This window comes from Uloborus diversus, chromosome 9 (genome assembly GCF_026930045.1).
Source record: "Uloborus diversus isolate 005 chromosome 9, Udiv.v.3.1, whole genome shotgun sequence".
NCBI classification, from domain to species: Eukaryota; Metazoa; Arthropoda; class Arachnida; order Araneae; family Uloboridae; genus Uloborus; species Uloborus diversus.
In genome coordinates this window covers 35,950,662-35,978,205 of record NC_072739.1, presented here as the reverse complement: position 1 = coordinate 35,978,205, position 27,544 = coordinate 35,950,662, and the positions used below count along the sequence as shown (strand labels likewise).

At 31.6% G+C, this 27,544-nt stretch overlaps 1 protein-coding gene across 2 annotated transcripts; it reads right to left on the bottom strand.

The window, feature by feature from the left end:
• Window positions 1–744: 744 nt before the first annotated feature.
• LOC129230689 (mitochondrial folate transporter/carrier-like) lies at window positions 745–26,334 on the bottom strand. Of its 2 annotated transcripts, none has more exons than XM_054865107.1 (7): window positions 26,116–26,328; window positions 25,779–25,932; window positions 17,061–17,149; window positions 16,053–16,216; window positions 13,869–13,982; window positions 11,338–11,483; window positions 745–925 (listed from the first exon to the last, which is right to left on the bottom strand). In XM_054865107.1, the coding sequence occupies exons 1-7, from the start codon at window positions 26,270–26,272 to the stop codon at window positions 799–801; spliced, it is 951 nt and encodes a 316-aa protein (XP_054721082.1). In that variant the 5' UTR covers window positions 26,273–26,328; the 3' UTR covers window positions 745–798. The 2 variants fall into 2 exon arrangements, with proteins under 2 accessions (XP_054721082.1, XP_054721081.1); XM_054865106.1 differs by lacking the exon at window positions 745–925 and adding an exon at window positions 4,003–7,570 and having other exon boundaries at window positions 26,116–26,334.
• Window positions 26,335–27,544: the final 1,210 nt, after the last annotated feature.

Below are 27,544 nucleotides of genomic sequence, written 5' to 3'. Positions count from 1 at the left end.
AAGTTGGTTGTAAAGAGACAAGTTGGCGTGGGCTCTGGAGCCTCCTGTGTATAGTTTTGCTTAAAGCAAAAATCTTAATGAAGGATGGTTCCATATACGAAAAAATTTTAAGTCACTATATGGAATATGTTCAGTTAAGCTGGTATTCATTTATGAAACTATTTATGATATAATTTGTTAATCATTTTAGGTTCAATTTTTTAAAAATGTCTTTTCTGACAATGAAATCTAAAGAGATTATAAAATATAACTGAAGACTCATACAAGTATCCTAGGATCGCGTTTAGAGATGGCATTTTAAGTTCGCAAAAATCACATAGCAGTTTAAACATGTGTCGGACACTGCCCGCCACAGAACTGCAACACCAAGTTTTTAATGTCAGACTGACTTCAACGAAAGACCTTAATGGTTTCATTTACATATTTATCTAAAAGTAGGTTGACTAAGGAAAATTCCTCACGTGTCGGACACTGCTTGGCAAAGAGCTGCAATAGCAAGTTTTTAATGAAGTCTGACTTCAATGAAGGACCTTAAATGGTTAGCTCACATACTTACCTAAAAGTATGTTGCCTTGAGAAAATTTTTACCATGACAAGGCATAAATACCTATAATTGAGTTTTTTTTATATATTTTTTCTTTTTGTAGTGTGATAAAAGTTATATAATGAATATATGAATAATCTGAAAAAACTATTTTCACAATAATGTCTCTGAGTTCCGTAATTCTTTTATTGTGTCTAGATACATTATCAGGATGAAATAATTTGGCATGTTGCAGGCTATTCACAAAAATGATACTATTTGAATAGGTTTGAAAGAGCATGTGATGTTTTCTCATAAACTACAAATGTTATAGCTGTAGCAGGTGTTACTTTCAGCAGATTTGGAACTAATCCTTTGTAGTAACCTTTGACACCTTCATACCTGCAGAAAACATCCCAAATAAACAAAATTACGAGCCAGAATACTTTATTCCTTTTATTAGAAGATCATAAACAGTAAGGATATTTGGACATATAAATATGACTGAAGTTTGAAATGCAACAAAAGTCATTTATAAATCAATCGGCATGACTTTATTTTCTAAATGCATGTCAAATAACGGTCCCAAAAAATGCACACAATGAAGTACATACTTAATACAAAAACTGAAAGATATGACAACTTTGTACGTAACTCTAATCAGAAGCATAACTCTAAAGATCAGTTTTTATATGAGCGTTATCATTTTCTGCATATTTAATTGCACATATTTTCCTCTTAATTTTATTTAGTTGTATATTTTCTTTCCTTTTTTTTCTTTTAATGGAGGATTTAATCTAAAAATCTGCATTAAAGATTTCCAAAATTAAACTGACTTTTAGAACATTTTTCACAGCAGACATTCATACACATTAATAGAATTTCATTTAAAAATATTCATTTAGTCATTCATATACTTTATGTATTTTTTATTTATAATTTTTTTTTCTTTTGATTATCTGAAAATTTTGAGGATGAACAACATAATATTAGACAACACTAATATTTCTTTTTCTCACAATGGGAATTAGAAATGACAAGCCTTTACAATTTTAATTCTTTATAATGCTGCTTTCTACACACATACATTCATACATATCAGGGGTGAATACTCCAGTCTAGCTGCAATATTAATTGCATAAAGTAGAAGATTTTTCCAGGGGCACCACTATTTTAAATTTTTAAGAGGGCAGAAATTCTCAACTTGCTGAATAGCACTCCAAATTTTGCTGAATGATAAAACACCAGATGCAAATATAAGTACATGCAAATACAAGTACATCTAATGAAAAGCGACATTAGGACACTTAAGAATTGCAATTATATCTCCTAATTTGCCGAATCGTCAGACAAAATTTGCGAAATGAGGTATTTTTTGGAAGGTCACACTAACCTCCCATTTAAGTGCCCCTGTTTTTACCTATGTTTTATGACATTTCATGTTTACTTGAAGTGTGATAAATAATTTTGCACAAAGACCCTTGCTTTATCTATACATTTCTTTATATGCTGTATCAAGAGGGCGTCTCAAAACTCATTTACATTTTATACACGTAATTCTCAAGAGAAAATCACATACACATTTCATCTACAAAAGTTAAAACTCCGTTTTTACACACACTAAATCACACATACATTTTTCCAAAACATAAAATTTTTTAAAGATGTATATCACACCATATGACAGTATATCAAACCATATGCACCGTGTCTCTTAATTAACAAACAACTTTAAACTGAAATAACACAAGAATTGTTGCAGACAGTACTGTAAAACTTTTAAAAGTAACTCTTTGAAGTGTTTCTCTCACTTGCAAATGAATCAGTTACTGACTTCTTGAGGCTATAGGTCAGTCGGCTTCTTCTGGTACACAAAGCCTTCCATGTGACCCCAAAGATAGAATCTGCATGGATTCATATCCGGTGAATACGGTGCTCAATGCAATTCACCAGGATGGTTTTCAGGTAAGCAATAACCCTGTTCCAAACATACTGTTGTTTGTGAAATAGCAACAGTTTGCAATTTCACCACATAAATACCAATTTTTAACAATGAATAGGGGAGGGTGGCCCAAGGCGGATAGATCTTCGTAAGCCCCCCCCCCTCGTGGTGCATAAGCGTCGATGCATACGTATGTCGTGTTTACATGACCCCTCCCCCCAGTTTTAATCAGTCCCAGCGAAGCAGCAGTAAAGTGGCATAGAGCCACAAGGCTTTTTAAAAAAAATTAAAAAATGATACATTTCTAAAAAAGCATTGTAACTTGTGATTAATTGAATACAAGCTTTTTTTTTATTGTCAATAATATTACCTTATTCTGACACCATCCACCTACAAACTATGATAGTCCTCTCATCTGTTTCTGTTTTAAATTTATGGTTATAATTATTGCAATAAAAAACATGCCTTCGAGCAAAGTGGGTATAGGATTTAATCAATATTCATTTATAATTTCTTGACTTTTGTGTTGACTTAGATTTTCTATTTCAATAGGATAAGTATAACTTTAAAAAGTGATTTTTTAGGAAGGCAATTAATTAGTCTATTAATTTAATCAGTTATTTCTTTATGTTTTATAAACAAATGTGCTTTAAATTGGATAAGTACAACTTTTTTATATATTTTTTTATAATCAATTATTTTAAGCTAGTCATTTATTTTAATCATTTATAACTTCATATATGACTGGCAAATGTACCAAATTACAATTAGTTAAGCTTACCCGTTTTGGGCTCCCTGATAGGGCAAAGCAGGTTTTTGAAATGTTTGTAAAGTTTGATAATAAATAAATATTGGGTTTGAAACAATACAAAAATCACTTTTTATTTTGGAGTTCAAGAACCCTGCTAGGAAATAAAGCCAAAACTGTTGCGATAAAAATCTAAAAACTACAATTTTCAAGCGTTCTTTGAAAACCTACCCGCTTTTAGGTTGAATATCACCTTTTGGGAGAGACAGTTCGGCAATGGTGTGAAAGTTTTTTTTTATATACCTTCCGTCACCTGCATTAATCAGCAGTGCCATGCAGTGATTCTCTGCTATTATATCTTAGTTATTTCATTTTATAGTTGTAGGTTAATTAAAAGACACCTTGTACAATACGATCCGTTTTCAGTTTTAACAAGATATATACATACAAAAACGCATATTTTAGCCCTTTTTGACATTAATACAGAAAAATGCATGAAAACAGTAATTTGTAAAAACATTGCATATGTTTTTAGAAATTACAATCTTGTTTTTCACAAGATTTTTCTTTACTTAAAGAGGTTTTATAGGAGTTAAAAGGATATTTTCATCTTTAGAAACAGTATTAAATAAAAAAAGACACTTTTTAAAAAAAGAAAACCATATTGTGATTCATAGTAGTTAAAGCAATTAATATGCATACCACTTTTTGTGAAAATATTTGTTTTACAATCTATTTTACCGCTTTAGGAAAAAAAAAGAAAAGAAAGAAAAAACAAGCTTTTTTTTTTAAAATTCAGATGTGTCAACTTTCTAAGTGTGAGTAAAAAATAAATTTTATTGCACATTTTTGGTGTTTTGGTGTATATATGCATGCATACTTTTATGATTTTTAATGCACATAATCCAGATTCTACAACTTTTTGCATTTAAATTTCAACATTGCTCTTTTTATATTGAACTTGGGTAGCAGCTGTCATGATTTGTTTTGCTGTATACAATTCAGCATCAGCTCTGATGGAAAACAACTCTAGTTCTTATAACCAAAACAATCAAGTTATGTGCACATAAATAATTATGTAACAATAAATATCAATAAACACCTAACCGTTAAATATTACACTATAAACAGCATTTTTATTTTTCTCAAACAAGTATATTATATCACAATACACCTAATCATCTTTTAATCTTCTCATTAATATCACAGTAGGCATGATTTTAATTTCAACATACGCATTTGAACGTGCACAGGAAGATTGGTTATAATAAGGTCCCCCCACTTCTAGGGGGGGGGGGATTTGCTAGGTTATAAATAATTAGAGTAAGGGCATTATTTCATTGTTGGAGCTCCTAAAATTTGGTGATTTCATTTAAAAAAGGTAGTATCCCTGAAAACTAATAGTTGCGTCCATTTCCACCTTTAAACTGGATGTTAGCCTTTCCATCTCATCAATGGTCAGAATATGGATAAATTCCTAGCCTGCATTAAGCCGTAACAACATAATTTTGTTTGAAAAAAAAACACCTACATATTTATTGACCAGTTTTATAAGAGAGCGCTTCCCAACCTTTGTATGCAGTAAACAAACATTTTTACTCTCCCGAAAAGTAGTAAAAATGTGAGGACATACTTTAGTGTGGCTGTGAGGTAGATATTTATTGAAACATATCAAAACTGAAGGTCAATCTTTCTGATAAAAGGCAATTTGCCCTCGTCATACCCTGACCGACGTTTAACAAAAATAAATGAAATGTTACACTTACGATCAAAAACGCAACTTTTACGGGATTCTACAAAAAAATCTCATTTTTGTGAGAGGGATTTTTTTTAAAGGTTTTGTTTCCGCCACTGCGATTTTTGATTGTTAATTTGAATTATATCAATAAAAATTCACATTGTAGCCTAGCCTTACTGCAATAAGCTTTGTAATCAATATTATTTTTTATGCAAACTACTAATGGAAAATTTGAATATGGTATTTTTTACATTTTTTTGAGCAGTCGGTCTTATGCTGTAATGATTTGGTCTTAATTAATTTTCACAGTTGAATTTTTGAATACAGTCAGACCCCAATTTAACAAACCTCTATTTAAGAAATTTCACAATTTAGCGAATTTTTCTTTTCCCCCAACTAAAATGAAAGCAAAAACTCCTATTTATCGAATAATAAACCCCGAAATAACAAATTATTTTAACAGCCCTATTTTTTTTTTTGGTAATTTGAGTTAGGAAATATTAGATTGTTTTCTAAATGTTACATCCATATGGTCCTAAGCAGAAAACTTTTTTTTTTGGAATCTGCAATTTGTGACGGGCGAGAGGGAAACCAACGAATAGTGATTCCGATGCAGAAAAAGATAGTGAAACTCCCATTAAAACTTACTTTTTCCAATGCTTTATACGGCCTGGAAACTGTAAAAACATATCTCATGCAGCAGTCTGCAAAAGACACAGTATTTTTTTTCTCTCCTTAACGTCGAATGAGAACTATTTTGAGTCAAGTATCAAGGAAATTGTCCAAACATCTATTACTCAGTAGTTTAAAATTTCAAATTAACTAGTTATAAGTCGTGAAATGCTGGATAAAAACGTAAACTTTCTAATTGTGGATATTTTTGCGCAGTTGTTTATTAGGAGTTTTAGAATTCAATTTTTTAAAACATTTTCACACCCCGATATTACGAATAACCCTGATTTAATGTATAAAAGTTTCGGCCCTGATGAATTTCTTAAATCGGGGTCTGACTGTATTTACTTCTTTTGCACTTGAGAAAAAGGATTAGACTAAAATTGGGGGAAAAGTTGCATTTTTGAGTGATTCTTTTCAAAGAATTGTTCATGTCCTATGCAGTTTGACCCCCTCCTCCCCCCCCCCAAATGAAAGAATAAAAAGCAAACGAATTAATGACTGATTACATAAATGAATGAATAAATTATCAAATTAGGAATTAATAGATAAATGTTTAAGAATTACTTAATAAATAAATCAATGACTATGTAAATGAATTTATAGATGAGTAAATAAATGAAATAAACTATTATACTTTGCCGCCCTTTCCCTCTATGCACTTGTCAAATTGCACTACAAATCAAAACATGCTTAATATTATATTCAATAAATAAGTACTGCGCTGAATGCCTGTAGGGCTTAGTTAATATTTAACATGGTACATATTAAAAAGAACTTATTTTATAAAAACAGAAATTCGTTTTGATATACTATTCAGTATTACAATATCAATATCAAATTTTTAAAAGGGCTTTCATCATTATGTAGCATGTTTAATGAAATAGTTCATATATTTCTAGCTTGGTTGTGCACAACCAGAGTAAAGTATTTAACCATTTCATAAATCCCAATACATTACATAATGTATATAAGTATGAACCAAATCTTAATAATTTTATGAAAACAAAGGAATGTTAAGGAAATGTCAAAAAAAAAAAATTGTCCATTGAAATAGAACAAACAATAAGTCTTCTTGAAAAAGACAGTATTGTGTAGTAAAAAATTAAAAAAAAAATATTTCAAACCTGAAGACTATTTCTATGAGCTCGGTTAGCACTGAAAAGATCAACTGTAATTTTTTATTGTTGTACAAAAACTTATTTCATAGCATCCATTCATTCATGTAGACCACTATCGGCCAATGCTTTTACCACGAGAATTTTGAAGCCCAGTTTCCTCACCAGATGGAGGCGCCTGGACTCTATTCGATGCGAAATTGCTCTAGGAATTTAATTTTGCCGAGAACACTCTAAGCCAAACGAGCGCTCGAAGGATCTTCTACATGCCACATACTCAATTTTCTGCATCTTGAAAAACCACCAACTGGAGCAAGGACTGAACCTGAGCCTTTGGGCGTAAAAGACCAGCGTCAAACCATTACACCACTCACTTTGTTCGCTCATAACTAGCTAAATAATCACTTACATTAACTTAATAATTACAATTTTATTCATTTTTGACAACAATTAAAAAGAGGTAAATAAAGAGGCTTAAAAATGATATCTTTAGGTAACTTACTTGACATATGGAGGCAGTATAGTAAAATTATAATAGAAACTACTCGAGTTTAGAATTTGAAATGCTTTCTCAAATGGCCCTACATAATCATGTTTTGCCATCAAGGTTTATGAAACGAAATTTCAAGTTTTCAACACTTAGCATTTCAAAAATGTTACAAGAAATGTTTTGAAATGTCTATGCTTATTAAAGTGTCATAGAATATCTTCATCAGGTTCAGATACACGTGTCAGTTTCTCGTAAATGAGGAAGACGATACAAATGTTGGGTGTCACATGGAGGAAGTAAGCTGGCAAACCCTTGTAAAAACCTCGCAAGCCTTCATACCTATAGACAAAGATACATAACCTGTCTAATGAGCAGGGCAAAAAAGCACTATTTTCTGGTATAAAATGAAATGAATTTTAAGTACACATTGATTACACAAATATGTAAATAGCAGTTTCACAATGGGTCAATGCAGTTAAATGGTAAACTGCAAATTATGAGGGAAATTAAAGGTAGTTGGAACTATAACTAACGGCAGGGGTTTTGTCTTTATTGTGAGAAGTCAGAAGACTACAATGATTATGCACCACAGGGCTTAGTTTGCAAAATATTCGAACTATTTTCCAAAAAGTAGAAATCAAACTAAATTAAATGATTACCTTTAAGATATATTTTAGAATTCTGAATTTATAGATATTTTAACTTTCTAACGAAACAAATAAAAACTTGTTGATTAAGATTACTCATTTATCACTATATATTTTTAAAAAGTTGAAGAAATTGTGTCTATGGCTGCCATATTGTTTCTATGTCCAGGAGAATCCATTGAAATTACAGCCTTGAAATTTAATACAATATCACTTAGAACCTCCTTTTTTTTTTAAATTCATTTATTTATTTCAGAACTAAAATTTTACATAAATTGCATATTAAGGAGATGTAAGATTTCCCACACCCCTTAACATTCTATGCCATTGGGAAGAGGCTTTTTTACTTCACAAGATGAAGATTGCTCCAGTTTTCACAATAAATGAGAAAAGCAGATACAAGGGTTTCTAATTTAGTGAAAATCCTAGGCTAAGCTTCATTCAAGCAGAGCATGGAAGCAAAATAATACTGGAACTGGAGACCAGGGTCTCTATTAGAGGGGAAAATGTGGGTGAGAAAATCTCCCCCTCTGTTGAAATTAGAATGAATTTTAAAAATTGAGGGACATTTAAAAAAAATCTCATTATCATAGCTGCCAACCTCAAGATAAAAAAAATAGGAGCAATGAAGGGAAAAAATAGGAGCAACGAGGGTTAAAATAGGAGCAAGAAATCATGGCCATTGCTAAGCCTTCCTTCTGTACCACAAGCTTCTATAAGTTTTAAACACCATTATGATGCTTTTCTGAATTTTCATGTTTGATTTTCAGTAAAGCTACAAACAAGATTAAAATAAAATTATTTTACTAAAAAAAAAGCGTCGTTACGTAGCTACATATTGAAAAATAAAAAACATAACTGTTTGATTTAATAAAACTGCAATCTCTTTTTAAATATTTTTAGTGCATATACGTGTATTAAAAATGCATTGCATAAGAACAAATTGAAGAATAAAATACACAATTTACTTCTCGTGCTTGGAAGTAGAGTTCTTACGTAACTTCATAGTAAAGATCAATTTTCAGGAATTTTCCAAGTGGCCACTAGACCCCAAAATTTTAGTGGCCAACACTATCGCTAAATTTTAAAATACAAACTGGGGGGGGGGGAGTTTTTACAACTTTCGTAAATAAATAAATGAATAGGACTTTGCACATTCTAAAAGAGTATTATTCAATATTTTTTTTACACGTGGAAAATTTAAGTTAAAATAGGTTTCTGATCTTTCTGCAAAAAAAGAATAAATAAATGAGAAGTCAACAGGAAACGGCAGTTCGAATGAAATAGCTTCTACAAAGCCTCCAAGACAATGAGGATCAAATACAAATAAAATTTCCCTTTAAAAAAACATATATTTTTTCTTTTTTTGCATTGTATGTTATTTTTAATAGTTTGTATTGAGATAAATATACAATTCTATTTTCGGAAACTTAGGTAATTAATAGTCTCGTCTACTTACATTTTGCGGATGACCAAACATGGCGACTACGAAAAAAAATAGGGTAATAGATTTTTGAATTAGTTGCAAAAAAGTAACTATACATAATTAATAATCCTTAAAAACTATAATTTAAACGAAATAATCAGTATTTAGTAGATTAGCATCTAAACCAATGAGGATAAAATAACATTCTGGAAAAAAAATTTTGCATATTTCAAGAAAATAATTAAGAATTTTCTGAAGAAAAAGGGCCCATTTTCAATTATTTTCAATAGTTTGCATTGCAAAATGCATCTTATTCCGTTTTTGGAAACTAGGTCACTAAAAGAGACTTAAGTGCTTAAATCTCACAAAATGACCAAATATGGCGACTAAGTCAAAAATTAGGATAGAAATGTTTGAACTTGTTCCATACAAATAACTTAAAATCCTCATGAAACTACAATTTAATTGAGAATATTTAGCGCAATAACTTCCAAAGCAGTGAGGATAAGATAAAATTTTAAATAGTATGATTTTTTTCATTTCTCAAGAAAATTATTTAAAGTATTTTTTTTTAAAAATGTAGCACATTTTACTTTACTTTAATGATTTTTCAGTTAAGAAAAACACCCAAATCTGCTCTGTCTTTGAAAACTTAGGCACTTAGCATCGTCGACTTCCATCTTGTGAATGACCAAACATGGCGGCGATGTTTTACACGCGTGCAGCTGAAATGCTCGATCAAAAACTGATGTTCTCCAATCATCGCTCTCCTCAGTGTTTATCCTGATACTAATGCTTCCAAAGCATCAAATTGTCTTCTCTTTTGTTGAGTTTGTACATAATTCCTGCCTTCAAGATAAGGAAATTTCATCTGAAAACGAAAAGTCGAAAAATCGGAGTTTTTTGGAATAAATCGGATTTTCGGAGTTCGCAATAAAAATCGGAGAAACTCCGGGAAAAACGGAGCACTTGGCAGCTCTGCATTATTCAATTTAACAGATGTGACAAAATCGCGAGTAAGTCCTGTATCAAAATATGTTTCAAGTGAGATTTCTTTTAAAAGTGCACAATTCTCATGCTGTTTGGGGAACCCTGCTGAAGACCACACACTTTTCAAACATACAAAAAAGACATTTTGCTATGCTCTGAGTCCCTGTAGCAGTGGAATTCTGTTCAAGTTAGTTCAAAACCCCAATGAAGTTAATTTTTTTTTTAAATAATTTTACTGCACATCTTTTAATTAAGTTCTTTTTCTCCATAAGAGGGTAAGATTTTAATGTTATTTAAATTATATTGAGCTCTTTAATTAAATTCTATTTTCTGTAGGATAGGAAGCAAGATTTTCATTTTGTTTTAACAATCATAACGCTTATTTTAATCTAATTCTTCCAAGAGTATTCTCCCTTCTCGTGCTTTAAATCTTCACAAACTAAATAAGATTGTTAAGCAGTCTTTTTTGGGGGGGGGATAGCTTTTGAAAAAAATTCGTGGACCCGTTAGTTTTTTTTTTTTTTTTTCTGCCGAAAGAAAAGGGATAACTCAGGAACTGTTTAAAACTTGTGAAAACATGAAAACATTTTACAAACTTGTGAGGGGCTTTTTTTTTTCTGTTTTATGAAATAATACTAATAATAAATTAAAAAATAAATAAGCAACACCATACTCGGTGTTAAAGAAGCATCATAAAGATATTTAAATACGAAAGACAAGTAATTATTTTAATAATTACACAGTGTTATAAGTAAATAAACCATGGCGAGATTATAGGAAATTGGGAGGATTAATCACAAAATTCACATAAAAAATTAAAATGCTAAAAAGGTACTATTATTGTGTCTCCCCTCCCCTCTTTGTCATACTTTATTTTTAATTGTTTTATTTATTTTTTAATATTTTAATGTGAACGGGGAAAAATCTCTGAAAACTAGTTAAATTCTTCTGCAGACCAGTCTCAGTCTGCCGGACCACTGGTTGAGAATTGCTGCTATAAACTATTCTACTGGGCAGGGGGAAAAAGGATAAATCATTTTTACCTCCATGTCCTTTTGATAACTTCCAATGCACCAGAGTACTCTTTGTATTGATCTTGTAGTCTAGCTCTAACAACCTGATATGGATATGTCACACTAGCAGCAAACAACTTGGACAAGGCAGCAAAACATAAGTATTGCGAAGTTCCCTAAAAACAGATATAAAACAATAGTAGAATAAGAAACAAAAACATAAATTAAGTCAAATTTTGAGGTCTTTCATTGAATCTCTCTGAATAACTGCTGTGTAATTCTTCGCAATACACAGGGTTATTAAAAGTAAAAATGTTATTTTTCACGAAAAATTCTACTATTTTGATAGTAAAAAATCTATTAAAAAAGAAAAAAAAACTCAAACTCACAGTGGGGGAAGTTTTTATATTCAGAATGTGTGTACTTATCAACCACGTACATGTTAATTGATTTTAAAATGGGAGTGAACACAGACTTTGAAAAAGTGATTTTGAGAAAAGTTTTAGAAGGTAAAAAGCATTTATTCCTGCTCCATAGAGTACAGTCACTGTAGCAGCTTCGATCTCCTCAGCCTCTTCTTTTTTCATTATCTATTTATATTATACTTAACTTACCCCAAGCAAGCAGCACTGACATTCTGAGCATCTGCAGCTGTCAGAACTGCTGCACTCTTTGGCAGCTGTACAATTTGAAGGAGCAGAGACTAAATGCTTGATAACTTTGAGAATTTTGCTCGAAATAACTTGAAATTTTGGGAATATATTTTTGAAATGTTTAACTACAAGATGAAACAAAAAAGGAAAAAATAATCACTTTTTTGAAACTGAACCCCCCCCCCCCTTTGCGCCACTTACTTTGTTACATTAAAAATTCATTCTTGATCACAATTATTCCATATTGAATGAAGTACAGAGAGAGAGTTTTTAAATAACTTTATTTAGAATATTTTTTGAACAATTATTGAAAGCGTTCTAAGGCAGAACTACAGTAGGTACATTGAATGTAGTTCCGTCTTAGCCCTGTCTTAGGGACAGTAATTTACTTCTTAATACCCACACAAGCTTTGCCTTCAATTTTTGGTCTGCCCCCAGCTCAGTTTTTCTCGATTTCAGACTGATGAGTTCATAATGAGGATGAAACTGCAGTTTCTGGATGGGATAACTGAGCTGTCAGTATCCTTTTGTAAGATTTCGACCAATAATTCATGTAATACAAATCTAGTGTCAATTTTTCTTCCCAAAAATGTAGATCCTTTTACAAAAAAAAAAAAAAAAAAAAAAAGCAGAATAAATGCATAAAAATGCAATTTTTTAAAATTTATTTATTTATATATTTTTTATTTATTTATTTATTTATTTATTTATTTTTTTGATTTGGTTTGGTTTGTTTGTTTTTTATGGCGCAAGAGCCTTTGAGGGCTATACTGCGCCAAACGATTCTTTGGAATAAATTATATAGATAAATATAAAAGTAAGCGTGTTTCCAGGTGAAAGGTACAAACATGAGTAGTTTAAAATAAGTAATAAAAAACATGTAGACATTAAAAACATTTAAATAACGTATGAAATAATATGTTGACAAAAAACCTTGAGTAACAAGAAAAAGACAAAATCACATTTTGACGGCACAAACACTAAATTAAAAGAGAGAATCCAATGTCCTGGAGGAAGAAGTATAAATTGCGATGAGGTGGGTTCCCAAGCAACTCCTTCAAAGAGGGGTTAAAATTATTAAAATATTTAAAACGTTTTGGTTAAAATTTGGGCAGTTACTTAAAATATGTAACACTGTCTGATTCACATTACATGTAATGCACGTTGGAGCTGGATCGCAACATAAGAGCTATTTATGAGTGAACCTTGTATGACCAATGCGAAGACGAGTTAACAAAACTTGTTCTCTCCTGGAAAGTTGTAATGATTTGAAACCTTTAGCCGATGGTTGGATCGAATGCAATTTATTTAGTGCTTCAAGATTCCATGTCTGCTGCCAATGTGTGTTAAGACATTCAGATATTGCGTTTTTAATGTCATTAAAAGGAACACTATCATCGACCATGATGTTGTGGCTTTGGCAGCTGAACTGGCTGCTTCATTGCCTGCAATTCCCACATGACCAGGGATCCAACAGAAGAGAACATGAAAATGATTTTTTATAAGATTTTTGTATAAATGATATGACTGCAGAAGAATAGGGTGGGTGTTATTATTGCAGTGAGTGATGGTTTCCACTGAACTTTTTTTTTTTTTTTTTTTGAAGTAATAAAATTAAACCAATGCTTTAACTAAAAAAACACCAAATGCATATTAATACCATAGCACCTTTTTTAAAACAATGTGTCATGATTAATCATAATTCCCACCATCTTTATCCAATTTACATAAAAAGGTATTTCTAATATATTTCTAAATAAATTTTTCAAAATGAATCATACCAATAATTTCTTAGCTTAGTTGTCTTCAGCATGCCTGTATAATAACCAGGCCTTGAGCTTTTCTAGATAAGACATTTCTAAATGCACCATTATGATATTTTTTAAAAAGTATAAGAATTCAACCTACCAATTTATCATCATATGGCAACTGATAATAACCAATATAGAACTTCTTCATTTCTTCATAAGCCATAAATTGCAAAGCACCATGAGATACCCCAAACATTCCAGGAACAAGTCCCTGTAACAGAACATTAGTAGTGTTTACTAATGCATTTTCTAAAAGAGCATGAATAAAATACATTGCTACTCTTTTCAAAACTCCATTGTCTCTAAAACTATAGTCGGCAAAAAATTCAGAGGAAAAAAAATGAGAAACCAACAACAATTTTGAAAGTACTATTGCATCATATATTTTATTTGTTACAAAATTTGTTACCCAAATGTGTATTTTACTCATTTGTTAACTTCAGGGTTCGCCAATATATATCAGTGGATATATAGCATGAAATATATCACGATATGTATCTGATATTTTTTTTGAAAATATCATGATATTTTGAAATTTTCAAAATTTATTTTTTCGACTATAGTATTTCCAACATAAAAATTACATTATAATGATAGCAACATATTATTTACATAGTAATCATTTATTTAAAATAACCAAAAAGTTATGTACTATATTTTTATGATGTATTAATACATCATTAAAATAACAAAGTAATACAATATTCCTTTTTTAACTGGTATTTTATATTCATAAAATTAGTTGTGATGCTCCAATTTTAATTCATATAAAAGTGCCTAGTTAAACATTAATTATTGCTCAGAAAAAAAAAAGAAAATGTCTTACGACTGTGCACTGCTTAATGCATATTATTACTGAATCATACAACTGTAAAAGTAGCTGACAGAAGAAAAATGAGTAAAACTAATGCTTAGTTAACTCCATTAAAATTGATAGAAATGTAAAATGAAATGGTTGAAATAATGAATATAACCTTAGTTTTAAGTCTACATATTGTAATTATAATGTAGGAAAATAAAAAGTGATGTGAGGATGCATTTTACTATTTTGAACACTTTAATTTGTGCTAATTGAAAATATCGGATAGATAGCAAAATATCCTATATATATATATATATATATATATATATATATATATATCAAAATATCGGATATTTTCGAAAATATCATATTTTCAAAATCCTGGTTAACTTTCAATTACTGTAAAAGCACTTTTGTTTTCAAGAGTTACAATTTTCGCAAAAATGAAAGTATGGATTATTTTGCAAGATGCAAATTTTACACAACTAAAATTACATTCTTTAAAAAAAATTTGCCAAGCCTATATTTTGAGTAATAGTAACTCTCCTTACTCACACATTTTTTGTACCTCAGAGCTAGATTAATAAAGGTCCAAAAACTGCAATTTTCTGTTTATTAGTGCATTATATGTAGAACCTTATTCTGCATTGAAACTGAAAAAAAAAACCTATGTAATATTTCACATTTGTTAAAAGAACAGGAGTCTAATCCTTTGTATGCAATAAGCGACCGTTATTTGGCTCTCCTTCAAAAAAGCGATTATGCGATTTAGACTAGTCTAGCTCTGAGGTATAGATATCAGTTAATTAAATCTGTATTTGTGCAGATCTGGAGATGAGAGTTTCAATTATTTTCTTTTGTGATGATTTGTATTATGAATTTGCTGTATATGCTTTCATAAAATGAAAATTTGTTTATCAAAAACTTAATGCTTTATCTCTCTGTACATAGTATAAAAAGTTGAGAACAGGTTAAATCCTGATTTTGAAAAAAATAATAATAAATAAAACATTAATTTGAATTTTGACTTCTTAAATTCAAATTATGTTTTTCGCAATCACGTGTGTGTGTATGTAGGCGTGTTTGTCTGTGTGCAGGCATGAGTGTGTGTATAGGTATGTGTATGTACGCATGTGTATTTGTGTGAGTGTGCATGCATGAGTGTGTGTGTGTGTGTATAGGTGTTTGTATGTATGCGTGTGCATGCATGAGTGTGTGTGTGTATGTATGCGTGTGTGTGAAGGATATGGACGCAACTTGGGGACGGTTTTCGCTAGAGGAGCAGCATTGGGAGGGGCCAGGTCGGTGGCGCTGCAGAAAAAGGCGGGGGGGGGGGGGGATAAAATCATAGGAACATCAAAACCATCAAGTGAGAACAATAAGCAATGTGATTGCTCAAAAACAGACATAGTGTGCTTTACCTCTCAAGTACAGAAATGATATTTTATCACCTCTTAAAGATTAGATTTTGAAAGTTACCTTGTACATTCCAGACACTCCCTCGTGGCGATATACCTTGACTAGTGCATCCACCATTCCATTGTAGTGTTTTGAAGGAGGTAAACTAGTTTCTTGTGAATACTGCAAACACATTCTGGTTTTCACAACCCAAATAGGGTTTGTCATTAAAAGAGTAATAACCCCTGAGTAAAAAATGGTAGAAATTAAATATTCATCTCCAAAAGGCAATTTGTGGAAGCAAATTTAAATAGTTTAAAGAAAAACCATTTTGAAAGCAATCAAAATATTATAAAATCAAACCCTTCTTGTAATTAATATGGCAAATTAATTAATTAGAATCTTCACCAATTGAATTTAGAAGTTTACAATGATACTCTTCTTAATTTAAAGGTGATTATTTCCCTTATGTTCAATTCAAAGCTTTTTCTTAATTTCAAATACTTTTTTACATTCCTAAATGTGTATTATATTTTAACTTTATTAACAGACACTAACATTTTCCACATTTTAGCAGGGCTCCTCTGTTTTTTTTTATATATATAATTAAATTTTAGCATTAATTTTCAATATAATAATCTTTTCTTTGTATTAGATTTTTCTGAAATGTTAAAAATCAAATTTTTAAAAATGTTTTGAGAAAGATTACTGCATAGACATGTTAGTATGTTACTTAATGTGCAGCACTTCAGATATTAACCATATCAATTCAGTATACTAATTGAAAAAAAAAGCATTTTGGAAACATTTTAGGATATTTTCTATTTATTATGTAACATTTTTGCCATGAATCTATTTTGCACAACAGGTATATTTAATAGAGAAACTAAACACGAACTTAAATTCATGCTTAATTTGAACTAAATTTTTTGACTTACACCACTATAACTTTAGCTCATACAATTCATCAGTACAAAAAGTAGAAAGATAACATCAATGTCAAATGTAATATGGCAAAAACATTTTTGAAACAATCTGTAACTATAACAAAACACAAAATATTAACTGAACAGTATTAAGTTAACAAACCTGCTTCAGCAGCAGCTAGCATGTGACTTCCAGCTCCTAAAGTTTTTTTATTCCCTTTCTCCAACATCCATGCTTTGATAGCATTATAACTAAAAAATAAAAAAAATTCTTGAAAAAAAAGCATTATAATCTGAAAAACAAAAATTTTTGAAGCATAGTTTATGTTATCCAAGATAGAAAACCTTGATTACTCTGAAAAAATTTATGCTGCAATACTTGTGAAATATAGTTTGCTTTCGCCAAACATCGCTATAGCATGAACCGATAAAAAGCTTAAGATAACAATCTTCCAATTCTAAACCCTTTTGGAGCTCTAGCAAAGCAAGGAGGTTTCACTGATATACATTCTGTATTTTCTTTTTTAACCTTTATTTGAAAGTTCAATGTTTTTGAACGAATACTTACTGCATCAGTCCACCATGGTGACTTCCAAAATGGATCAGTTCTGAAACATTTCCCTTAGATATCTAAGATCATATTTCATATATCTAATCTTGAAGAAATTGGAGCTAAATACTGCAGAGAGGTGCCAGCAAAAATGCATCTAGCCAGGGCCGGATTTAAGGGAGGGCAGGCGGGGCTACTGCCCCTGGGGCTCCACAACAAAGGGGCCCCCACAATAAAATTTTTACAAACTATCCTAACTTTCACGGGTCGAAAATATTGGATATATACATATATATCAAAATATTTGGATATATATCAAAGTATCGGATATTTTCGAAAATATGATGATCTTTTTGAACCCTGATTAGGGCCTCCACTCCTTCATTGCCCCCGATGCCTCCACACTTCCAAATCCGGCCCTGACTATAGGGGCTGAAACTCGGATTAATTTTATCTTTACATAAAACATAAAAATATATTTCTCTTAGGGGAGGGGAGCGCTGACACTAGTGCCAGGGGTGCCCTCCTAACAAGGGGGTGGTCATGGTACAGACCGCACCATTGAAATTTTTAGGGGGGGTATTTTTCCCTTTTTTGGGGGGTGGGTCTTTGCGATATTTAAGGGGGGGGGGGGCAACCCAGCCTGTGATAGTGTAGAAGTTGTAATTTCCTAGTTTTGTTGAAAGCTACATAAAATATTTCTTTGTGTATATAATCAACTTTCAGTACACCTCTTCACCAATATCTTAATTTCACCAAAATGTATGTATTCATATTATACATTAATGTATGCATTCCTATTGTAGCAAAATATTCGATGTTAAAAAAAACTTCAAAATAAAAATGATTCCTAGACTACACCATACTTAATCTCAACTTCCCAGAGATTTCGAAAACAAAAAATCGGAAAATTCGGCATGAGCTTCATTTTTGATGATGTCAGGAGCGTTACTCTATCATTGGCTATTATACTATATATGAGGATTAGTACCCCCAAAAACTTTTCAAAAATCAAAATATTTATCTGGTAAAATGTTACCCCACAAAATAAAGACAAACAATAAAAGCAGAATAAGCTACTCAAACTAAGAACATGAATAAATAATTTATAGCATATAAATAGAAAGTATTTTTTTTTTTTGAAATAAATTGCATCAAAGTTAAATTACAATCTGGACTCATCCAATGATGCTTTTCAAGATTTTTTTTTTTACTTGTACCAACTTGATAACAGCTTTTATATATGTCGAACAAAGATCCCATTTTTTGCATCAAATTTTTGAAAGTTTCTGTTCTACGTAGCTAGATTCATGGATGCCCCATCACAAAGGGGAAAGATACCGCTCAGATTGAGCCATTGAAATTTTTAGAAGGAGTATTTTCAAGTAAGACTTTGCTTTGTTAGCGAGTATTTCAAAGCATTTGAGGGGGAATAGGCACACCATCAGCATCACCCCATATTGTAATGAATTTACTAAACAAATATATATTACCTAATTTGTCATTTTACTTCCACTCTTAAAGCCAGAAGCTAAGCCAACAGTACCAACCCGCCACAAACTAAATGATTTTTGGAGCTGGCTCCCAATGAATCGAAATGATCATCCTTGGTTTAAAATGCACATAAATTTGTGAAGAAAAAAAGTGCATATAAATGCTTTACTTTGTTTGTAATTTCAATGCAGAATGTATATTTTTTACTAATTATTTTGAATGTATTTAAGGTTTTTTATCTTAAAAAGGAATAAAATAGTAACGACTCAATTAATGAAAATAATAATTGAAGGCCAGATAAAGGCACAGGGGGCCACAGGTCATAGAATCAAAATTAACTTTCAATATTTTTTATTTCAATAACATTATCTTATCATTTTATAAGATTCTCTGCCATTTGAAATTTAAAAAAAAATATATATGAAACAAGACTCTAAAAAATACCAATATAAAGCTCGATAAAATACTGCTCACTAGCAGAATGGTAATGATTGATTGGCTACAGTCTATGAAATTACTGGGATGAACTGAAAGTACTTTCTTCTTGGCATCAAACCCATGTCCTGTCTTGCTCCCCAAGCATGAGCCCCCCCCCCCCCCACCTGTAAGCCTACACAGGGTACCAAGAAATTTGGTGGAAACAATACAATGGAGAAGTGCCTTTTGTTTTATTTTAAACTGGTATATTCTCAGAATTTATATCTGCTTCAATGATACAAAGGAAACGAATGTTTTAAAGCCAGTGAGAGAGGAATATTTTCTTGCACTTGGAAAAAAAATAGAGAATCACAGCAATGATTCTCTAGTCTGGGTATCCATGATTGTGTATCTGATACATGAAACAAGCGCCCCCTCATCTTGTGATGCCTGAGGCCATTGCCCCACTCGCCCCCCCCCCTCTCCGGACGGCCCTGCTGGTAACCAAATCGACAAGGGGCTCACCATGGCTTTTGGCAGTCCTGTGTCTAGTGCAAGTACAAGAATTAAAGCATGTAGTAAAAAGTGGCCACAAACAATAAAGTCAAACTGTTTCTCTTTCAGAAGAATGAATGATTTTAGAATGCTTTTTTGTTAGAAGATCCTAGTATAACAAGTATATAATGGAATAAAAAACAAATGATCTCAGCAGCAGAATTTTTTTCAGCAGTCGGGCAATTCCATGGTAAGGTCAACCAGATGATCAAATTTTCAAAATTAAAATTTCTAAACAAATAAGGTATCATTTTAAAGGTAAAGAGTTGTATATTTTGAAATGCCTGTCTAAAATTTGATCACTTCAGTTATAAATAAGTTACAGGATGTTAAACCAAGGTCAACATCTTGGGTATTTTCAAACCATATTTGATGACTTTCGAAGAAATTCTGTTTTTTTAAAAAAAATACATACTAATATTATGAATTGAGATGAATAACCATTTAAAGATACAATGTGTTGCTGGTGATGTTGCAAAAATGTGTCAAAATATAATTCATTTTGATTTGTAAAAGAATTCCTCTGGGGTACATTTAGTGTTTTACGTCCGACACCAAAATGTGCAGTTAATTATGCTGAGCCAATAATTTTAAAGCTACATACATGTATTTTTGGGTACAAAGTAAGATTTTTAATCTCATTGATGTAACCTATTTTTATTTTGTAACAAGTGAATATTTTTTACATAAATCTAGGTGTCGGACGTAAAAAAAATTTTACGTCCGACACTGTTACATTCCTTTAAACAACATATGTTTTCAACTGTGTTTCTCCTTTTTTGGCCTTTAATTTCAAAGTTAAAGTGAAACATGCATAAAAAAGAACTTAGTGAATTTACTGTATATACATTTAGGGTTGATAGGGGTAAGTAGGACACCTTTAGAGAAAAGGTATGTTGTATGGGTAATACAGTTGATTAAGATCAATTTTGGTAAATTTGCCAAAACTATAAGTAGAAAAAGAAATTGGAAACACTAAATGATTGCGTCTATGTAAAGTTGGCTAAGGAAGAACTATTATCAACATTCAACCCACATAAATCTTGATGGTTTTCTTTCCGGTAAGTTTCACACATAACTAATCATCAGCTTTTGTAGCTGAACTATCAATTCCTACTAAGTCAGCATAGTTGTCTTGTATTTCACTAATACAAATATTTCATCAGAATTGCTTTTGATTTTCAAATCCTTACTGTCATGGGGTACAGCACTTACCTCATAGTGTGAGGACTTCTTATAGCGAACATTTACGGAATAAGTGGGGCCCCTCCTTTAAAACGGTTTTTCATAATATTTTACTCAAAAATTCTGATTGCAGTAAGCACTATAAGTTAATCTGTACATGAGTGTTGAATGATCACAAAAAAATAAATGCTAACCGGGAAGCACTTCTTTGAAAAATGCTGCTTAAACTCGGCAAAAAATATTTTTCAGATTTTTTTTTTTGACTAAGTTCTCTGACCTAGAAAAAAAAATGCCACGTAACCCTAATATATGCAAAACTAATCACTGTGATGAACCATGACATGATCAATGTAAAAAAGTATAAAAACCATATGGATATTTCAGTTTTTGGGGTGACCTATTTACCCCAGTGTCCCACTTCCCCTAATCAACCCTACTTTTGAATTTACTTGGTAAATTTTGTGTCAGTATATGTAACCTACAATTTACATATTTATAACTGAAATCATTGTTATGGATTTACATTTAAGAGCAATAGTTTACGTCCAATATGAACAATTTACGTCCGACACTGAAAATTTACGTCCGACACCAAGCTAAAAATATTTTTTAAATAATTTTATTCCTTATGATATCATTTGAAAACTGTGAAATATGCTTCAATCATAAGTATACTTTAGAATTATGCTGTTTTTAAAATTAAAATGTAAGCCAATTCACAGACTTTTAGTAATTTTTAAGTGAACCATCAATTTTACTATTTGTGTGTTTACGTCCGACACCAACTCTTTAAATTTTTCAATTTATACTTTAGGGATCTATTTTGGAAAACTAACATGATTTTTTATTCAGTGGGATGTAGTAAGTATCTTGTAAATAAATTTGATCATTTTGGAACAGTTTATACTTGGTAAATGGAATTAAAACTGAGAAATTTTTCTTCATTTTTTACGTCCGATTCCATGGAATTGCCCAGTCTACAACACAAATTCAAAATTCTAAAAATAGTCTGCAAAATAAACCAACATTATATCTCTACATAGTATAAAATGAAGTCCCCAAAAAGCATCTGTGTGTTTGAACTCGAGAACTACCCGGCCGATTGCGCTGAAATTTTCAGTTTGTTCCTTTAAGTTCTGAAAAGGTTTGCAGATCAGTTCGAATAAAATTCAATGAATAGTTCTTATTTTATTCCAATTTACATTCAATTTTCACATAAATTCTCAAATATGGGGGTGAAAAAATACTTGCACATATTAATATTGCATATGGTTAGAAAGGGTAGAATTTTCTGCGTTCTACGCAATTTGTACAAATGTTCTAACTTTATTACCGCGGGAGTTATTTGCGTTTCTAGCTCGAATTTTTTTAGGCTTAGCTGAAATTTAGGCACTACTTTCTTCACTAAATAAATCAATAAAAAGTGAAGGAATTGTCCCACAGCTTTCTTTTTGACGCCATTGGAAAAAGCGACCTTTTTTACTCCAGATCTAACTCGACCTATGATCGAAATAGTAAGCTTTTATCTCGAAAGGAAAAAAGTTACAAGCCTTTTTAAATCAAGTTTAAGAAATCTCGATTCCATTCAAATTGTGGACCATTTTCTTTCGCATTTTAATTCCTTAAACTTATTTTATTTTGTGTTTCCATGGTTATGCAATTTAAATCCATCTTTCTGGATTTAATTTCTTAAAAGTATTTTAATATCTGTCGTCATTGTTTGGAAGGGAAATCATGGCGTTTTTTTTTACTTATTTTTTTACGCCTGATTGTTGAATATAAGTCACTTGATACAATTTTTATTTTCAAGGTAGACCGGGCAAAGTCGGGCAACGCTGCTAGTTAATAATAAAATCTAAATGAGCATTCAGAAATTCCTAAAATTTAGATGTTAAACTTAAAATTACAAGTGCATGTACAAAATACAGTACAAATACTTCCCCTAAAATTTAAGATTTTGGGGGGGGGGAATTTAGGGGAGGGGGGGTACTACCAATTAAGATATATTCTACAGATTTTCCCAAGATTCTAAGACTTAAATATGCTGCTTCTGCTACCAGGCTAATGATAATGCAGAATATGATTGAATGTGTGACACTAAGCTGAAAAAAGGCAAAATTTAAGTAACACGTAACTTTTCCGAGACATAGGCGGATTTACAGGGGTGCCAGGGGGTGCGCCGCACCCCCAATAATTTTTGTTGGATTTTTAAAGAAAATTTAAATGAAATGTATTTTATCAGGAGAAAATATATATTTCTCCTCAGGAATTTTGTAAAACAACTTATAGTTTTCTACAGCTAAATGCAAGTTAATTTATTTGAAAGCAAACCCAAAAATACAATAATAGGCAGCTTATTGTGTGACACGGTCACCACACATCGCCAGTGCGAGAGAAATTGTGCTACACGAATTAAAAAGAAGTATTTCTAAATTTAAAAAAGAAAGATGATGAATAATTACATAAATAAAATAAAACATTCCTTTAATTATTTTTAAACGCTGTATTATATAATAACTTTATACTCCATAATTGGGTATGTATTGATATAACATTATAATTTTCTTTTTCTTTGAAACAACCATTAAGTCAAAAAATATGTTTATTGTGATTTACTTCCTTAAAAACGATATAACGTCCTTACACATCATTCAAGTAAACAGAACAATAAAATCGCTCTGAAATCAACTAAAAACCAACATTTCCACAGTAAAATTTCAAAAATTTCTAAAGGGGGCGGGACAATGCTATCATTGAGTTCCGCTACTAAAATTAGTTGCTTTTGTTGCCTTTAATATGAATAATAGTCTCCAAAATAGTTACCATATACAGAAAGGAATTTCTAAAATAATCTCCTATTTAAAAAAAAAAAAGCATTTATATCATTTTAATACCTTTTAGTGGGACAGACCTACGTGGGGTAAATTTTCTCCTAACAACCTTTAAAAAGGAAAACTTTAAAAAATATATTCCAAATTTTAGCCTAACCCTGAACAAACACTAGAGAAACCAGCACTGACACATTCTAGTATATTTTTCTCACTGTCTGACTGTTAATTAAAGACAACAGAAAAAGACTGACTGTATAAAAAGAGCTCGAAGCATCACATTCATATTTCCGATCGAAAGAAAATTTGCTCTCGTTTAAAAAAAAATGAATGTATAGTACGAATAAAAGAAATTAAGAACCAAAAAACAGTATAAAAAAAGTAATAGTTGAGAAACAGAAATCGCGATTGCAAAAACTAATCTTTTACAAAAATCGCACTCACAAAAACGATACCGTTACGAAAATTGCGATATTTTACGATCGCGACGAAACTTTGCAAAACTTTTTTTTTGTACAAAGATGTAAATTTCACATTTTTTTCTGGTGGTGAATGTTTTATTACATTTCATTTTCTCGCCTTTTAAAACGATTGTTTTCAAAAATTAAACGCGGTAAAACTTTGCCTTTTTTTCCGTAGTAATTAGGGGGTAAACTTAAAAGCGAATTTTTAATTTTTTTTAACAAATTTTTCTCCTAGGAGGAAAAAAAACCTAGCTTTTTCACGAATTTTAGATTCACTTACTAAAATAGTCGCTGTATTTTACGACTGATTGCAAAATACTCGCTTTTGTCATCAAAATAGTCGCCTTTGCAGTCAAAATAGCAGCTTTAGTCGCCATTTGCAGTGCCGCATCCCCCCCCCATCCCCTGTATTGCAATGGCATAGCTACAGTTTCTGTCGCCTAGGGCGGTTCCTCTATTTGCCACCTTTTCATTGAGATATATCTAATACATTAAAGCATTGAAAATTATCGCTCAAAATAGAAAACTTCATTTAAGGTAGCAAAGGGAAACTAATTTAATCCGTATTCTTCCTACAAAAATAAAGGGGGCGGGGTCAGGCACTTATCTTGGAGAAAGATTCTGAATTTTCATCAAAAATTGCAGTTAAAAGTAACTTTTGGGGGAATATGGTTCCCTACCAAATCTTTATCAAAACTGAAGTCAGTTTAAGCCTTTGGGGACGATGGAGAGTCAGCTTTTATTCCGTAACAAAGTTCCAATAATTTGTTTTCCCTGCATTAATTCAGCACTGGCAAAGAAACAACTTTTACAGAAATATATTTGATATTTATATACAGAAACAGATGTTATATTTCAGAAATATATTTGATATTACATATTTGAATATTTTCCGAAATTTAAGTTTTAAAAATACAATTGAAGTGTTGAATTACAATTTACGGACATTAAGTGAATGAGGAAGGTTCAAGGGCTCACTACGAAAATATTTCAACTTTGAACACTGAAATGACCGTTCAGTCATACCAAAACCTTACATTTCAAAGGGTTTTTTTCTTTTTTCTTTGCCTACAGTATTAGATTTAAAGTATGTTTCCCTTATTTGATTTTTTTTTCACACCAAAAGTGCTGAATCGCCGCCCAGAAAAGTATGCCGCCCTCTCCGCAGCTACGCCAATGCTATATTGTTGCACTCCCAGAAATCACAGCCTAAATCCGCCTATGTTCCGAGAGAATGGTTTCACTGAATGCCCTGCAATAGACAACATTTAATCCTCCATAAAATCAGTATCCCATTTAATAACTAGGGAGGAGAGGAGAAATCAGGTGATACTCAGGATCATACTTTTTTTCCCTCAAAATGAAATAAGTTCAATGATCTAACTTACAAAAGAAAGTAGAATCCCCATGCTAGGCTAGCTCCCCAACAGTTTGGTGTAACACCTTTATACAGGCCACGTATTCCTTCTTCTCTCACAATTGTGGTGACAGCATTGCCTAGGCCATGATAGTTAGGCCTGGTTAATTGTTGACCATCATTAACTATAAATGAAAAAAACTAGTGAGAAATTGAAAAACATAAAACCAAAGTAAAAAATATGAAAAAAACAGCTAATCTATAGGAGCATCATTTAGTAATGAATAACACATGCCAAAAAAAAAAAAAAAAATCAAAGAAGCACACATTTAATAGAAAGCCTTAGAAAAATAAAGAATTAAACAAACCAGCAAATCTTATTTTAAGCAAATCGAGTGGATGAAGCACCAAAGTTGATGTAACTCCACCACTGACACCAGCAATTAAGTGTTCAACTTTGATATGAGAAAAAAAACTACTCATTGAATTGCGATTTTGTTGTTGCGTTACCATAAAACATCGCATGACTAAAAAACATAAGTGTTTTCAAAAGATTCTTCAAGATAAGGGCCCATGCTCGATCTGTCAAGATTCAATTCAAAATATTGCATCACGTACAAAATTGTTGCCAAATAGTCGATACTTCTGCTGAATTTTCAACTTGTAATGGACTGCAAACACATACTTCCGGTAGGCAAAGTACATTCGGAAACAGGCACCGGTCGCACCAGTGCCACCGCAAGCGTTCGGAAACGATCGAGGTGCCTGTTTCCGAATGTAGCTTCTACGGGAACTTGCTGAGTTTGGTCTATTATTCGTTGGAATTAGTCCATGGTTGGATGCGATTAGTGAAGCTGGTTGATTGCAACATGTGACATTTTTGACCAATAAGAAGTATTTTTTTTCACCTGTTGTCATTCGTCTGACGTCCTTAGCTGTCATGTGATCAACCTGTCGGTAGCTATAGTTCGAGGTATGCGAACTAAGCCCAATACAACCACTCTTGAGTTAATTTTAACGTACTAATTTTGTTTGAGAAATGAGAAAGATTTCTTTTTACGTTCATTCACTGAAGCAGTATGTTTACGTAATATATCTATTATTGAACAAACCGCCTCGCTTGCGGAGAGAAGCACTCAGATAAACTGCTGCGTCCGGAAAGGGCAACCAACCTGGCCCTTTTCCCCTGGCTCCTAAGAAACTAACTTCAAATTGGGAGTGCACGAAACCCCCCTCCCCCCGTCCTCACTAAAAATAATCCGCTAGTTCAACAAATATAAAGTTTCCACCCAGTAGCACAACCGTATTGATCAATGTCGGAAACTAAAGATTTCAAATATTGCGAAATGTTACCTAGGCCAGCAATTTTCAGTTTTCCAGAGTGGCAAAGGGTGTACAATGTGCCAAATTCAACTCCTTGATATCTATCTTCTATCCAAGGAGCCATCAGCTCAAAAATGCATAAGAGGACTGCGTACACTTGCGCCTAGCCTCTTTGATATACATCCTGCATAAGAACTTAAGCATGAGAAAAAAATAATAACATTTACTCTACTCTATTTCATATTCTGCACTATTTGTGATTGGAAAACAAAAATTGTTTGTTTTGAAAAACATTTTTTTATATATACATTTATTTTAACTTAAAACGGGTGTGTCTTACAAAGTTATAATCATTTTGTAAGACTGTGCAATCAACTTCTGAAAAGTGCAAATAAAGTGCTTCAAATAATTTCAATGTTCTAGAGTCTTTGAAAATCAGTTAAGCTTTTGAAATTCCTTAACAAGTTTTTCAAT